At 41.7% G+C, this 16,192-nt stretch overlaps 1 protein-coding gene across 2 annotated transcripts in view; it reads left to right on the forward strand.

Annotated features, from left to right (window-relative positions):
* Positions 1 to 16,192, forward strand: part of PROSER1 (proline and serine rich 1) — a 216,685-nt gene that overhangs the window by 42,922 nt on the left and 157,571 nt on the right. For both annotated transcript variants that reach the window (XM_086935064.1, XM_086935065.1), the window contains exons 3-5: positions 8,705 to 8,773; positions 10,320 to 10,414; positions 13,474 to 13,567. In XM_086935064.1, coding sequence (XP_086791190.1) covers positions 8,705 to 8,773; positions 10,320 to 10,414; positions 13,474 to 13,567 — 258 coding nt within the window. The remainder of the gene's footprint in view (positions 1 to 8,704; positions 8,774 to 10,319; positions 10,415 to 13,473; positions 13,568 to 16,192) is intronic.

Raw genomic sequence — 16,192 nt, forward strand, 5'->3', positions numbered from 1 at the left:
CTGACCACAACGGGGGACTGCGAGGACCAGCAGCCTCTAGCTTTCACAGCTGGTGCCTCTTCCCCCGGCGGCCACGCCCCCTCAGCACAACATAAGAACTAGTTCAGTCCCTCCCGCAGCGCGGGGCGAAGCCCGGGCAAAGGGCGGGCCCGTTTAAGCCCGTTCAAGCCTGTGCAAGACTGGACTGGGCCACTTTATTTCTGGTTGGTTTTACTACTCCCCTTCTATTTATTGTTACTGTAACAGTATTTTAACTTATATCCCTGAACTTGCTTTTCTTAATTCCCCAACAGTAGTGAGGCATTAATCTACAGTCAGCATGTCTCCTAGAAATACTAGAAACACTGTCAAAAAGCAGGCCCTGGCTGCGGCCGAGGTCATCGGTCCGATAGACCAATTTATAACTAAGGCCAACGATGCCATCGAGCAGGGTATTATTCTACTGAATCGTCGAGTCTCCCAGGACCTGGCTATAGCGAGACGTTATTCTATGGGCCTATTGGCCACCGCAGTAACTCCTCAACGTTCAGCAGAATTACCCCTGCCAGTGACAGTGCACGCAGAGGTACACACGGTCCCCAGTACGGTGGACCTTTCGGCAACTTTGAATCTGTCAGAATCTCACCTGTCACTCGAAAAATCCCCACTTATATTTGCTGCTCACAGTGCCCCTGATCCCTCCCCAGCTACAGATAGGGGTATACGTGAAGGTGCCATTCCCAAAAGAAAGTCAAAAAGAAGGAAAACTGCTCACTTACAGCACATTGCTACTTTTCCATCTATGACTATCCCCAAAACCCCTTATACCACGCATTTCCCCTCCCAATCCATTAATCTTGTTCCAACTTCCGACCAACCACTCTCTTCCGCGCCAGCACCCGCAATGATTCTTACTGTTGATAACCCAAATCTTAGCAGTTCTAGTAGCTACGATAGCGACAGTAGCCTGGATGATAATGGCAACTTAACTTAACTAACTATTGCTCAACAAAATAGGTGAACTATTCAAGTCATATCTAACCCCCATTGAAAAGGTACTACACCAGGTGCAATCTCAATTAGCTCAACTAACCCAACTGTCCTCAGCTCTTGATCTAAGTAAGGGTAGTACAAAAAATCCCAATTTAGCTCAAGGAAAACCCTTACCAAATAACACCAAAACCAGTAAGCCCAGTTTGGCAAAAACGACTTTACTCAACAATAACACTAACCAAAAGGCCCCGCTGAAACCTATTCAAAAACAACCACCATCAGCTCAGCCTAAGCCCCAAGCCCCACCGAAGACACCGAAGCCTCTACCACTTCAACCTCTGACCAATCCAAATGAACAGCTGTCAAATCAACAAAAAACCCTCCCTCCGCCTTCCCTTCCCACTCCAGCCCCCTCCCTCCCGAAGCAACAATCGGTCGGCTTTAACAACGTCCCGAGAAACCGAAAGAGAGGGGCCCGTCCTGTACATCTTCCACCTGAGGCATCCCCTCATGTGGTAATCATGACAGACGTCCCGGAACTCCCCCCCAGTCAAGACGAGCCAATCTGGTCACTAAAAAATAAAGTTATATACTGGTTGTCCAATAACAGACCTTTACCAACTTTTTTGGACAACAGAGTTACCACCGTCCGCAGAGTGCCATGGCTCGGCACTGTGCCCAAAAACATCCAGTGCGTCTGCATCATAGTGAACTTCGACGACCCTAATACGGTTGAGCACATCTGCTCCTGGGGCGACCGTACTTCCGCTGAAGGGATAGCCACCCATAACCTGTCATACTTCTATCCCCCGGCTCCCCGTCACAACACAGGTCCCCCCTGGAGTTGGACGAGAGTGGGCAATTGGGATGGGAACAGAGACCATGGTCACTGGGCAGGTTATGGCTTTTCCAACTCTGCCTTCGGACATCCCTCCAATTGGAGAGGACCGCCTTTATCCAACAGATACGAATGTTTGGACATGGTTGACTGACCATCAGTCCCCTCCGACAATACCCAAGATATTACTGGTATTCAGACCCTTACTACTCACTCTTCCAGTAAAAATTGGGTGGCAACGCTCAATCAACTTCCCCTGCCCGGTGTTGGCATTGAGTCTCTCACTCCTCTGCCAAAGCTATCCTCACATTTGCCATCTTTCCAGGTTTGTGCTCTTAGTTCTGCTCCTCTTACTATTTCTGAGGAGTTACATAAAAGACAACAAAATAGTTTATCTCCACCACCTTGTCTATCTAATAACACTGCCTCTTCCTTTATCCCGTCCCCTCGTATCTGTGATCCAATACCCCCTGATACCCTGTCGACCTCATATCCCCCTTTACCCTCAACCAGGGATCTTGCAATCATGTATTGGAACGTAGCGGGCCTTAGATCCAAAACACATCTTCAGACTTGGATCGACCTGGTTAACAGACATGACATAGTCTGTCTCCAGGAAACCTGGGCCATTGAGCCGATTCATATCCAGGGCTTTAAAACCTTTCATATGTCCGCTAGTCCATCTGTTCAAGGAAGACACAAGGGCGGCCTGGCTATCTACGTTTCCAACCACATTCCATTTACCATGACCGAAATATCCCAGGCGTCCGCATTTTTCCAAATCCTCAAGGTCATTGTTAAAAGCTCTGTTTATTATGTCATAAATATGTATAACAATGTGCCATCTGTCGACTGTGTAAAGTCATTGACGGAAATCACCTTATTTCTGCACGATCAGAAAGCTAAAAATGCACAGTCACAATGTTATTTTGTGTGGGGCGGGGACTTTAATGTCTACCTATGTAGCAACTACAACAAAGGTTTATGCGGCCTTCAAGATGAGCATGACTCTCCCATTACCCACTTCGTCCATTCTAGTCTAGGGTCAGCTTTTAATGCCTGTTTATTCTCACTGGAACTAGAATTCGCGAATGAACTTGTGACTCCTCCTGTCGACTTTAAGCCAACATTCCATGGTAGAGGATTGTTGTCCACGATCGACTTTATTTTGTGTTCGCAGATTCTAGGAACCAGATTGAAAAACTTTTCTACTGGCACAGACCCCTCTAGTGACCACTTTCCCAACAGTATTACCATTACTCTTCCCTCTGTTCCCTTATCTCGTACTAAGTCCAGTATCTTAACACAGCAATCCCTGGAGATGGGTAGAACTAACGGCTATACAGTAAAGTGGTCTAAGATCAACCCTAAAGAGGTCACTGAAAGGGTCATCCAACAATCCCTCCCACAAATATACACCTGTTTAGAGGAGACTTCATCCCCCCACCTGATCCTGTCTAGTTTTGCTAAGATCCTAGAAATTATGCGGCAGGAGCTTACCCGCCACCACAATAAGAAGGAAGATAAAGATAGTCGGGGGTGGTTTGACTCCGATTGTCGTAGGGCCCATAGTGCACTCAAACGAGCCCTTCATAGCCAAGACAGGGATACAGCCCTAATCTCACTTTTAAGAAGACAATATAAATTGGCCCTAAAAGCCCGTAAACGGGAAATAAAAAACAACCTCTGGGCCCAACTTCATGAGAGCATAAAATCAAAGGACAGTACGCTATTTTGGCGAACAGTCAAGTCCCCATTCTTGGCAGATGACGCCGCTTCTTCTCATTTAGACATGGCGGTACCTGCTGAAAAATGGGTAACCCATTTCTCTCAGATATTTGGGGATCCAACACCAATTACTGATGATATTACCCCTGGGGAGGCCCGTAACAACAGTGATAACATCTACCCAATTGACATTCACTTTGACCTTGGAGACGTGAACACAGCACTAACGTCTTCCAAGACTGGGAAAGCCCCCGGTCCTGATGGGGTTCCACTAGACATCTTTGTGAATAACCTTGAATTATGGTCCCCAATAGTCACTCAAGTCATGTCCGTAGTCTCTCAGGTCGGTTTAATCGAGTGCTGGTCTACCTCTGTGCTTCTCCCTATTTTTAAAAAGGGAGACCGAGACAATCCAGCTTGCTACCGACCAATCTCCCTCTTGGACTCGCTGGGTAAGGTCGCCGGGAGACTCCTCCTGGAACGCCTCCAGGATTGGGCAAAGGAGAATAAGATCATCACAGACCTCCAGTTTGGGTTCCAAGAGGGATTGGGTACGGTGGAACAGGCTCTTAACCTCACCTTACTTATGGGGAAATACGCCTGGGCTAAATGTGGCAATCTTTACCTGGTCTATGTGGATCTAAGTTCCGCATTCGACTGCGTAATCCACTCCAAGCTATGGGAGATCCTAAGTAAACTGGGAGTAGACCCCCCAATCCTGAAGTTTCTCCGAGAGCTTTACTCGGATGCCAAAGCCTGTGTGAGGTTTGGCATCGACGGAGAGCTAACGGACTCATTTGGAATTACAAAAGGAGTTAGACAGGGGTGCGTCCTTGCTCCATTCTTATTTAACATCTATACTAACGGCTTGGAACAAGCGATGCTGATAGGGAATAAGGACCTCCCCTGCATAAAAGCCCGCCCGATTCCAGCACTGCTTTATGCCGATGATTCGGTAATCTTAGCAAGGACACCTAATCAGCTCCAGTTGCAACTTGACAAGTATTGCCAATACATGCTCTCTCTTGGTCTTAAAGTCAACAAATCCAAGACTTTTGTCATGCATATTGGCAAGAAAGCCCAGAAATGTAAACCTATCTACATTGAGAACACCAGGTTAGATAGCGCTAGGAACTATCCGTATTTAGGAATCCTCATTGACCATCAAATGTCGTGGAAACCTGCTATATCTAGCAGGAAACTGCAGCTCCAGCGCACAACATCAGCACTGACCTCATTCTCAAGGAAGCTAGGCAAGCCCGCTCCTGCAGTAATATTGCAAATCTATCAAGCCAAGTGCATGAGTGTGGCTACCTATGGAGCAGGTGTATGGGGCTACGCCCCTGTCCATGAGCTCCAAGTAGTTGAAAATGATTTTTTGAAGTACATATTAGCTCTCCCCAGAAGTGCCTCCAATTACGGTAGCCATATAGAGCTCGGTTGGGACTACCTATCTGACATCATAAGGTACCAACCGATTCTCCTTTGGCACCGTATATGGACTAAGGAGCAATGTCTCCTAACCCGGTCGTTAATAACAGACTGTCTGACTCTGACCCATTGGAAAAAGATTCCTTGGCTATTGTACGTTTTTAAATTTCTGAATGACTTGAACTGCCTAGAGTTTTTTACAAACCCCATATCACTCACGACCATATCAAGAAAGTCCTTAAAGAACTTGTGTCTCGCATTTGAGTGATTTGCGTTTGTGCTCCGAAATCAGCAAACAGTCGACTATCCATCTAACGATGATGCAATCCTCATATGGCCTGCAACCTTATCTGTCTTTTTATTTGTCTAATTATGATAGATATGTTTTAACCCGATTAAGATTTAACTTTTTTTATCGTCTTGTCTCATTTCCTATGCCCTCTGACTGGTCACGCGAATTGATCAAATGTCCCTGTGACGATTGTACTCCTCAGTCTACACTACATGTAACTCTATTTTGCACCTTTTATGAAATTCCTCGCAAACGTTGGTTGGTCCCTCTGCTTAGATTATTAGGACTGAGAAGATGCAGACCTGCCCTCCTGGCATTACAATGCTTAGACTCCCCCTTTGTTGCAAAAACAGTTGCTTATTATTTAAAAGCTTGTATTAAAATCCGCTCCCAACTTGCGGCCCCTGCACAGTAAATACTTATTTTTATACTGTTGTCATCTTGGGTATCAACATAAAGCAAACTGATTTTATGTTAAAAACCGACGTTTTATTGCACATAGCAGCTAACTCCTATATGAAAAACAAAATGTTGTAAATAATTGTATATGTATTGTATGATTTATAACTGTACTTTTATGATTGTAAACTCAATCGAATAAAGTTACTTTTGATGATGAGCTGGACTAGGCACAGGGACATCAAATGTGCCCTCAGTGCAGACATCAAAGCACTCTGAGTGCACCCTCCCAGCCCCAATGCACTAATGCCGGTCTGGGAGGTGGTTACCCCTCCCTGTGACAGGAAGCCTATTGTCATGCCTTCCCCTGATCGATCTCGGCCCAGCAGCAGGAGGGCAGACGCGTGTCTGTGGCTGGCAGCATCCATCTTGTGATTCCAGGGTCGAGAAAGCTGGTACTGAGTGTACCAGTGTAGTCATATTTCTCCCTCTAGGAGGGTGGAATCATACCTCTCCCACCAGTTAATGGTGTGGAGGTATGATTCCAAGGTCTTTGACCCCAAACATGACAGGTTTCTGTGCAGCCATTTTAAAGTTAGCATTTACCACGAGTTTATAATGCACTTGAGTATATGGTAGGCTGCATCACAGAAGAACCCCGGAGAATAGATTCCGAAGGCTGCAGAGGGGCTCTGCTCATGCATGGGCACCCTCTTGCATAAAACCCAGAACCCTGCCTTCAGGATTGATAAGGCCTGCCATAGGGGTGACTGATCGGTTTAAATGTGCAGTGATCAGGTAGATATAGTGAACCTATATCTAAGTAAGGGGTGTGTTGGGACCGGAAGTCTCCTGCATGTCTCTGGAGAGAGTTCTTCCCCTGCCTTCTGCTAATCTCCAGGCAAGTCACCCAAAAGCTACTGTATAGTTTCTATATCCTACCTCAGTGAGCATGACAATCATACATGTCCACCGAGGGTCTGCCTGTTTACATGGATTGAGACCGTAGAGCTTGGCTCTGAGGTCAAGGGGGCATGCCTAGTACACCCCTATTTTTCATAGAGTGGCTACTGCCCTCTCTATTAAGGCTGTGGTAGACTGACAGTGGTGGCAGCAATAAATCTATAGTCCGGAAGGGTGAGTACTTAGGCACCCTCCTGACCAAGTCTGTGCAGTTTGCCATGCCTGTGGGCCTGTTGACTTTGTCTGCCTGATGTATGTTTGAGAGCCTGTGGGTGTACAGGGAAAGAATGGTGATTTGAGCCAGTGTGAGGAATGCGAGCAGTTTTGCTGAACATCCCAGCTCCCCCATGCCCCTCCCTATATCCTTGGAAAGGCCTGGTGGGCTGGGGTAGACACTCAGCTCTTATCTGGGTTTAGCTGCACTAACCCTGCGAAGAGGACCCTCCCCCACTGGTCGGGGCCTCCTGGGCTGGAGTTAATTAAAATTCCTATTTAGGGAGTTGCACAGCCTGATACCAGGAGAACATGGGGGTGGACTGGGGCATGCTTTACCCATGCATTCAACACGCCATAAATGGTTTGTGATTGGAGGTGTATTCAGGATGCAAAAGTAGCAGACCCTCTGATTGGATGAGCCATCAATCAGAGGTGATAAAAGTCTGGCCTTAGTGGTCAGCTGTTGCTCAAGACTGGCCTATGACTGAAGAGGCGGCCACAACAGGTCCGTCTGAAGATAGCCAGGCGCGACCCGCGCCTTGCTATCTTCAGACGGGACAGAGGGCATAAAGGCACAACGAGTGGGACAGAGGGCATAAAGGCACAACGAGTGGGACAAAGGGCATAAAGGCACAACGAGTGGGACAAAGGGCATAAAGGCACAAAAAAACGAGTGGGACAGCGGTCAGAAGGGCACCAAAAATGAGTGGGACAGAGGGCATAAAGGCACAACAACGAGTGGGACAGAGGCCAGAAGGGCACCAAAAACGAGTGGGTCAGAGGGCAGAAGGGCACCAAAAACGAGTGGGGCAGAGGGCAGCAGGGCACCAAAAACGATGGGACAGAGGGCAGAAGGGCACCAAAAACCAGTGGGACAGAGTGCAGAAAGGCACAAAAAAACAAGTGGGACAGAGGGCAGAAGGGCACCAAAAACGAGTGGGGCAGAGTGCAGAAGGGCACCAAAAACGATGGGACAGAGGGCAGAAGGGCACCAAAAACGAGTGGGACAGAGTGCAGAAAGGCACAAAAAAACAAGTGGGACAGAGGGCAGAAGGGCACCTAAAACAATGGGACAGAGGGCAGAAGGGCACCAAAAATGAGTGGGACAGAGGGTATAAAGGCACAACAACGAGTGGGACAGAGGGCAGAAGGGCACCAAAAACGAGTGGGGCAGAGGGCAGAAGGGCACCAAAAACGATGGGACAAAGGGCAGAAGGGCACCAAAAACGAGTGGGACAGAGTGCTGAAAGGCACAAAAAAACGAGTGGGACAGAGGGCAGAAGGGCACCAAAAACAATGGGACAGAGGGCAGAAGGGCACCAAAAATGAGTGGGACAGAGGGCAGGTGGGCACCAAAAACGAGTGGCATTTGGCGCCACAGACACGTGAGGTTCGGTTCCTGGCGCACATAGCCATGGTTGCAGCGCACAGAGACCCTCCACTGCCGCACACAGAGGAAAAAAATTAGAGGGAACATTGCTTGTGATGCTTTATACATTTTACGGTGAGAAATTAGCACGTCTAGCCAGTAATAAGCCACTGCTGTATTGGCTGGGAGTTAGTAATGAAACAGAATAGCTTGCACAAACCTGGTCACAAAGTAGAATTATTTCTTGTGTGATAGTGTATATTGACACTTGCCTGTCTCCATTAATAGTTCATTATTTATCAGAGATTCTATCCTTTTTTAACCTCCACTGGAGCCCATGAGAAGTTTTACTATCAGAATAAAATGTTGCTGTGATGTAATCAACTGAATGAAGCAGATGACTTAGATATTGATTCTTTTGGGTAGGTTATTCATTTTGAGAAATCGAAATGATAGTATTAATTTTTGAGTTTAGTACATATTCTTCTTTTTTCAGGTCGTTGAATTACTAAAGTACTTTTCATGGGCTGAACCCCAATTGAAAGCAATGAAAGCCCTGCAGCACGTGAGTACATGTTTTCCTCCTTTCTTTAACTGTATATGCCAATATAATTGTATTACCTCAAATTAACTTTTTAATTCAGCGATACACTAACTAATGCATAGAGTGCTGTATATTGGGGTGCCTAAAACAGGAAGACAGGTGCATAATTGCTTCGCTGTAGGTTGAGAGCCTTATGATCAAAGTACTGCAAGTGGCAGTTTTTTTTTATTTAGCTTGCTATTTTCAAGTGGTGGATGATTTTTAGTTCAGGATAAGGTATACTAATGAGTGGATTGCTGAAGGAACGTAATAACTGCTGTTTGGGTGCGTAAGTGGGAAAACCGGTTAACTGGGTTTGATGCATTTGCACATTGATTAAACCAATACTGGTGAATTGCTGGCATGATCCCAGTGGATGCTTTTAGGATCTATATGTTTGGCTAAATGGGAAACTGGATGAGAATAGTCCTGTGGTAGGAGGATGGCAATGGAAAGGCATCTTTGAGGTAAACATAGAGAAAGGAACATTGGTGATTGGTTAGTTTTGTGAACGGATCATGTCTGCATCTTTCTTTGTGACTGAAATTAAGAAGCAAGTACAGTAGTAGGTGCATTTCCAAATAGGATAAGGTTGTGAGCCCGTCCTTCTCTATAGGTTCTTTCAATTTGAACTTCAGTTATAAATATAGTTATGTTTTATCATTGCGCATGTATACAATGAAGTAAAAGAGGTTCGTATTTAATATGTGTTTCTCAACAATCTTCATTTACTTCAACTTGATCCATGCTGAAAACCCATTTAGCGATTTGGCCTCCAATGTTCTGTATCTGTGATTGACCTAGATCTGTTGTATTTCTTTACCTTTTCTTTACCTTAGATATTTTGCGTTGTTGTTTTACGAAGTCCAAAAATATTGGTTTTCTTTATTTTCTGTAGAATGGCAAATTTCCCAGTGGAATTTAAGTGATGTCAATCACTGATGCTATTTTCTGCTAAATGTATTTTTTCTATTAACAAAAAATTCAATGTTATCAGAAAAATTGGAGCTTGAGTCTGCTTTTCTGATGACCCACCTAACTTTACAACTAGTTACGGTATGATACTTTTTTAGATATCTCACACATTTGTGTTCTGATTCTTAATTTCTTTTTTTTAAATGTCTTAACTGTTTGTAAAGTAAAGTGCAGGATCTGTAGAATCACTCTTTTGTAAACAAATTCTTTCAACTTTATTTGGACAGTTGTGGAGGAATATCTATTGTTTTATCAATAATTAAGCGCTTGCTGGAGATTAACTCACCAATGCTAACTCGTAACATTATTATTGATTTTGCAGCCGAATTCCATGTACAAGGTATTGATCAGGATACTTTGCAGCTTGTGTTGTTCTTAGAACATCAGGCACTTGTCACTTCTTTTCTGATATGTTTTCTATTGGTCCCCTATTGCTGTTTTAGTAAAATTAGCAAACTATCCTAAATGAAACTCGTTCTGATCATGTGTGATGGGTATTTTGTCCATGTGGAATGGTAGCCTAATCTTTATTTTGAATGTTTTGTTTTGATAGAAAATGGTAGCAGTGCCTACAACCAAAGTAGTGAATATATTGAACTGCTTCACCTTCAGCAAAGACAAACTCGTTGCTCTAGAACTATTGGCCTTGTAAGTATGCTTTCATTGTTTGGATTTTAGTGTTTTCATTGCATTTCCTGCTGTTTAAGGTGGCAGCATATGAAATATAAATGCGTATGCATTTATTTTTTGTTTCCTTTTGGATATCACTTGTGATGTGTTGCTAATTATTTAATTAAAGCAAAAACATCCAGTGAGATTACACATAATTTTTGGGTTGTTCCATAAGTAAGTCTTCGGAATCCAGCATTCAAATGAATTTATAACTAAAATCCATCTTGCAGAGAAACAGCTAATGTACATACTTTATTTATGTCCACTGGAAAGGAGTTTGTATCGTAAATCTGTATTTTATTGTGTACAGCCCTACTTATCCACAGCCTTTATTTCATGTTGGTCTTCACCATTAAAGGCTATTACTCATTTATTTTAACCATGCTGAACAATATAGGGTAGGTTGTTCGACCATACCTAAATAAAATAAATTTACAATCCTAAAAATAAACCATGCTTTCGTAATTGAATACAATCAAGGTGTACACAAAAGTAAGGGAAGATAACATTGTTTAACCATGGTATATTTTAAATTAACGAAAAGTTGTTTTGGAATATAAATGAACAAATTAGCACCGCTCATGAGAGGCCACTTAACCTAGTTATAATGCCCTGGAGGAACAGAGAACTGCATTAAAACCAAGTAGATTGGTTTTATACTGCGAGTTATTAATCAAGTCAAGTTTTCATTGCTAACAATCTGCATCAAAACTAAAAGTTATGAAAAAAATTAAGTTTAGAATAAATATACATGGGGTTATTTCAAGCATTTGGATCTACTTTCAGTTTTTGCTATGTCATAATAGTTGACAAAATATACTTCATTCATTCAAAATACTTTATTGCGGCTATTACAGCCATATAAGCACATTTATATTTACAGAACAATAAAAATATAATCCAGGACAGTAGACAAAAATACAAAATCGCAGAAAACACTGGTATATGCATATGTGGGGATGCAGAGGCCTCATTGATTATATAACGCTAGGACTTCATCATTATTAATAAAATTATGGAAAATAAAATTTGGTTTAAAACTATAATTTAAAATAAAAACTTTAAAAAGTATTGCAAAACAGGTTCAATAGGTCTAAAACATAGATTGTCAATTAACCCGCTGGTTAACAGACAATTGTGCACTCACACAGAGCTAACTCCCAGTGTCTAGCTGGTAGAATAATTATAGCAAGATATATGTTCACAGTTGGCTAAGAGCCAGTCTTTATCAGATGCCTTCGTTTAGTCCACATAGCATGAAGATATTTCGAAATTACAACAACATAGACTAGATCAATGTCAGATTTTAGGATCCTAAAGAATACGCGGTAATTCCTAATACCCACATTTCTGCACAATTGTATGATCCATTTACACCTGGCCTGTTTGTATGCCGTGCAGAAGAACAGTACATGTATGACTGTTTCCTCCGCCGCTAGTCATCCAGGGCAAAGACAATGGGTATCGCCAGACCACTTATTAGTTATTGCAACTTCAATAAGCCAGTAAAATCTGTAGTATTTACCTACTGAGCAGTTGTTTGATTTCTTCTTCATTTATGCACACAAACCTTTGTAACGCACATCTGCATTGCTATTACATTTGATAACATCGGTACTAAGATGTTTGATATGAGGTCTTAGTTGGTGATGCTTTTGATTCTGGATGTGTGCTTCAGGCTATGTAGTGGCATTAAGAAAGAAGTTAGCTTGTAGGGTTTAGTAAAGCCTCAGGAGCCAGCGAATGAGGACCGCATACTAACCTTGTATTTTGGAACATTGTTGTCACTATCATCATCTGTGCACTGCTTCTCTTTTAAAACGGCTATGTAGTGGCATTAAGAAAGAAGTTAGCTTGTAGGGTTTAGTAAAGCCTCAGGAGCCAGCGAATGAGGACCACATACTAACCCTGTATTTTGGAATATTGTTGTCACTATCATCATCTGTGCACTGCTTCCCTTTTAAAACGGGTTCACAGATCAGTTTGCTTAGTTTTGTCACTGCGGGGTAGACAGTTAAAGTGTTGGACATCCTTTTGAATGAAGAATGGGGTTCTGTTTATTCAATATGCAGGGACTCAATATGAATAATAATCAACATGGTGGGAGAAAAGAGTTGTCTGAGATAGAGGAAATAGTAACATTGTCTCTTTTCTCTTTGTACATATTTCTTAAACATCAAGATTAAAGTTTTCACCTCTCTGTGGAGAGGGCAATAGTATTACATTAAAATATTTGAAGTAGTTGCAAATATACATAAATATAAGTGAATATTAAAGATATAAAATAGTGCACATTTATTATTTAATTATAATATATTTAATAACCTATTAAATAATGTAACACATTATCACATTTATTGTTAATTAGCTTATTCTTTTTATTCAAAATATCCTACTAAATATTTCATAATCTAATAGTAAATATGTACTTTTTTATCATTTAATTTTATTTTCAACTACTGAATAATTTAATTTAATTTGACTTCCTATGGGGGTTTTATTGTAAACCCCTGCCACCATTCCACTATGTTCTATGGGAGGCTGTTGCAGTTCCATTGGTTTGCCATTAGTAGTGCTGGACTTAGTGCAAAAGTGTAAGTTACTACAAAAGTGCAGTTTGTGAATACCGAAAAGTAATAAACTTACTTTAAAAGTGCATTTTGTGAATTAGACCCATTGACTTTTGGTGAACACATAAGGTAGTAGCTGAATTTGAGTGTCTGTTCAAAGAGCAGTGTATTTATTTTAAGACTAGTGTTTTAACTAAATTATGCTTTTCTCCATTTGGTCTTATCTGTGAGCTTCCTGAAATGTTTTGAATGATGAAACTTTGAAAGAAGAGTGTAAAATATAATGATTCTTTTTTTTATATAGTACTTAACACAAAAGCCTTTACTGTTTCTGTTCACTTCAGTGTTGCTGCCCTTCACTTTCCCTTCTTTGAAGATTTGTTTTTGTGCGCAATTTGTGCACATTCTTTGAGACATTGAGCTTTAAACTTGGTTTCTTTCTTCATTTTTTCCTTTGAATTATAGAAATATACTTGATTCTAATAATTATCATCCTGTCGAGGACCTTTTCAAGATAAATTTGATTGAAAGAAAACGATGCCGGAAGATTCTTGATCAGGTACTTTTAACTTTTAATTATGTATTGTGTTGACATATGATTTTTATTAATCCACGATCGAAATGTTCTTCCAATGGGAGTTCCAAGTTAAAATGTAAAAAAGCAAATGCAGCGGAACAAAAAATGACCATAATGTTTACACAATGTACACTTTCAGGTTTACAGTCTTGTACAGTATCAAAATATTTTAATTTGCTTTTTAGGTCCGGCTTGACAGCACCTCTTTCTCTATACCTTATGTGATCAAACTAAACCTGAGCTTTCAAGAGTACTACTTATACTGGCTTTGACTCCACCTAACTGTTGGTAGCCATGTTTACACAATGTGATTGCATAGAAGTTGAGTGCTTCCTTTCTTCCTGTGTGCTTGTATTCCTCTCCTATTGGCTGTTGGGGGGGGGGGGGTATCCATTCCCCTAACAGAGGTACCACCTTAAAACATAACATGATAACGCAGCAGTGTGCAAGGGCTAAATCCTCAAACATGCTGAAATATAATTGACTGAATGTGCTTTTCCCTAGCCATGTTGAATGAGTCATCAGTAGTATGGCAGGTAAAATCATCATAATACCGATGGGTATTTCTTGATTCTTCGTGGCTTGACTTTGATGTTATGAAGTAGTGGCTACCTCAGTAAGAAGAGTCAACTTTTGACCTAGTTAGCAGTAGTTCGTTTTTATTATTTTGTTTAGTGCAAGGATATACAGTTCTTTAGTTGGGGCCGATCCACTGTAGACTACTTTCTTAATGCCTTTAGTTTTCAATTTTTTCATTATTCTGTTTTATTTAGGGCATTCTATGCTTGTTGAGGGTAAGGCCTACAGTCTCATTTGTAGTTAAATTGTATTAGATTGAGTCTGTTATTCCAAATATATTCCCAGTTTGATCCCAATTCTTGCAAAGCAAAGATACTTCAAAAATATTAGTTAAATAAACGTAGTTTTATTTTATTTTTATCAGTATTACAAGTATTTTGAATAATGTGTCATATAATAAAGTTCCAACTACATCCTTTGGTATATAACTTGGTTGTATAGTTTTATGGTTCAATACAATTTGATTTCTGAAGATTAATAAATCCTTATGTAGCCAGCCAGCACGTGTTTCACCCCCTACTTTGGCGTCCCAGCTGTGTTGTTTACCTTTTTATATTCTAAATCCGTATGTGATATTTTGGTGAAGAGTGAGAAAGAAGGCTAACTTTAAATATTTTATATGCTGGTTCTAACAATACCATAGTATTCTATTTGCATTATTTGTGATGAAAAGTATTGGCATGATCTACATATAATATAATGTTACCGTCAGTTTACCATTATAATTGCAACTGTCAAAATACACTTGTCTAGCGTTCTATTGGAAGTCATCTAGATCCTAAGAAGTGAGAATTATAATGAACTGTTAGTATATTAATTCAAGTAAGAGCGACTGGTTACATACATATGTGCACTCGCTGTTACCTTTTTGTTCCAGAATATATTAAGGTGTCTGACTTTTTGGTAAATGTTTACTAGGTGTGAATACCAAAAAAGGGTATCTCAAGGTCTCTGCATTTTTAATGAAAGCTATAACCAGATTAGGAACCTGAGATGTTCGGTAAGCAATTAAAGCCACCCTTACTATAATTAATAAAATAGCTATTGTTTGTGCAAGAGCTGTTGTTTCCGTGGGCTGATCTGTTGATCCGGGGGAGCACTGTTCCCATCATCCGGCTCCTTTGGTTTTTATGTTTAGGTTATTGTGGGACCAATTAGTCTGGGCAACTTTGTCCTGGGATTTTCCCTGGTGGCCATCCTACTTGCTGCATTGACTGTTCAAGAGGTATTTGTCTATTTAGGGTAGAAAAGCATCTTCAAGCCTTAATGCCATATGGTAGGTCATTTGCGCAGAATTGTCAGATCTTCATCTTTCCCTCTGGGCTTTAAGCAGCCCCGGGTACCTCTCTATTGTGTGCACCATTAAGGGCAGCAACAATCGTAAATGAGCGTTGTGGCTTGTTTTAGCCACACTGCACATCACCCTTGATATATCGTTATATTGCAACTTACAGCAGGTGTAAAAAGTGGAAACTTGTTTAATGTTTGTGCTCTGGGATAAAGGAGAATTGTGAATAAAGCAAACTTCCTCGTCGCATTCTTCGATTATAGTGCTCTTAGAGAAGGAAAAACAGAGGTTGTGTGCCCCCTTTTACTGTCATTTTATTTTATTTGCCCTCTGGACAGCCTGCTGCCCTCTTCCTTGAAATCCTGTCATCTTTGCCTTTTCTCCAGCTACTCGTGTGGCAATTCCTTTATTGATACAGTACTTCCCTCCCATTGTAACGTTTGCCTTTGGAAATTCCCACAGTGGGATCCCTCTGCCTTTATTTATATAACTCTTTTTACCTCCCATCCCAATCCTGGTTCTTTCCAGATTTCTATTGTTGCACTCTTAATCCCTTCATCTTTTCCCCTGGCACTAATCTGCCCTTTGCCAAGCCACTCACTCACTCCTCTTCCACTGTACCCCTTGCAACCACCCACCCTTCATCCCACGTTTCCTACTATGGGTCCTGAGTGTATGGTCTGCCTGTGACCGTGCAGGGTATGCATGTGTGAGTCCTGGCATGCATTTGTATGAGTGCC

The sequence above is a fragment of the Lissotriton vulgaris genome, chromosome 8 (genome assembly GCF_964263255.1).
Source record: "Lissotriton vulgaris chromosome 8, aLisVul1.2, whole genome shotgun sequence".
In the NCBI taxonomy this organism is placed as follows: Eukaryota; Metazoa; Chordata; class Amphibia; order Caudata; family Salamandridae; genus Lissotriton; species Lissotriton vulgaris.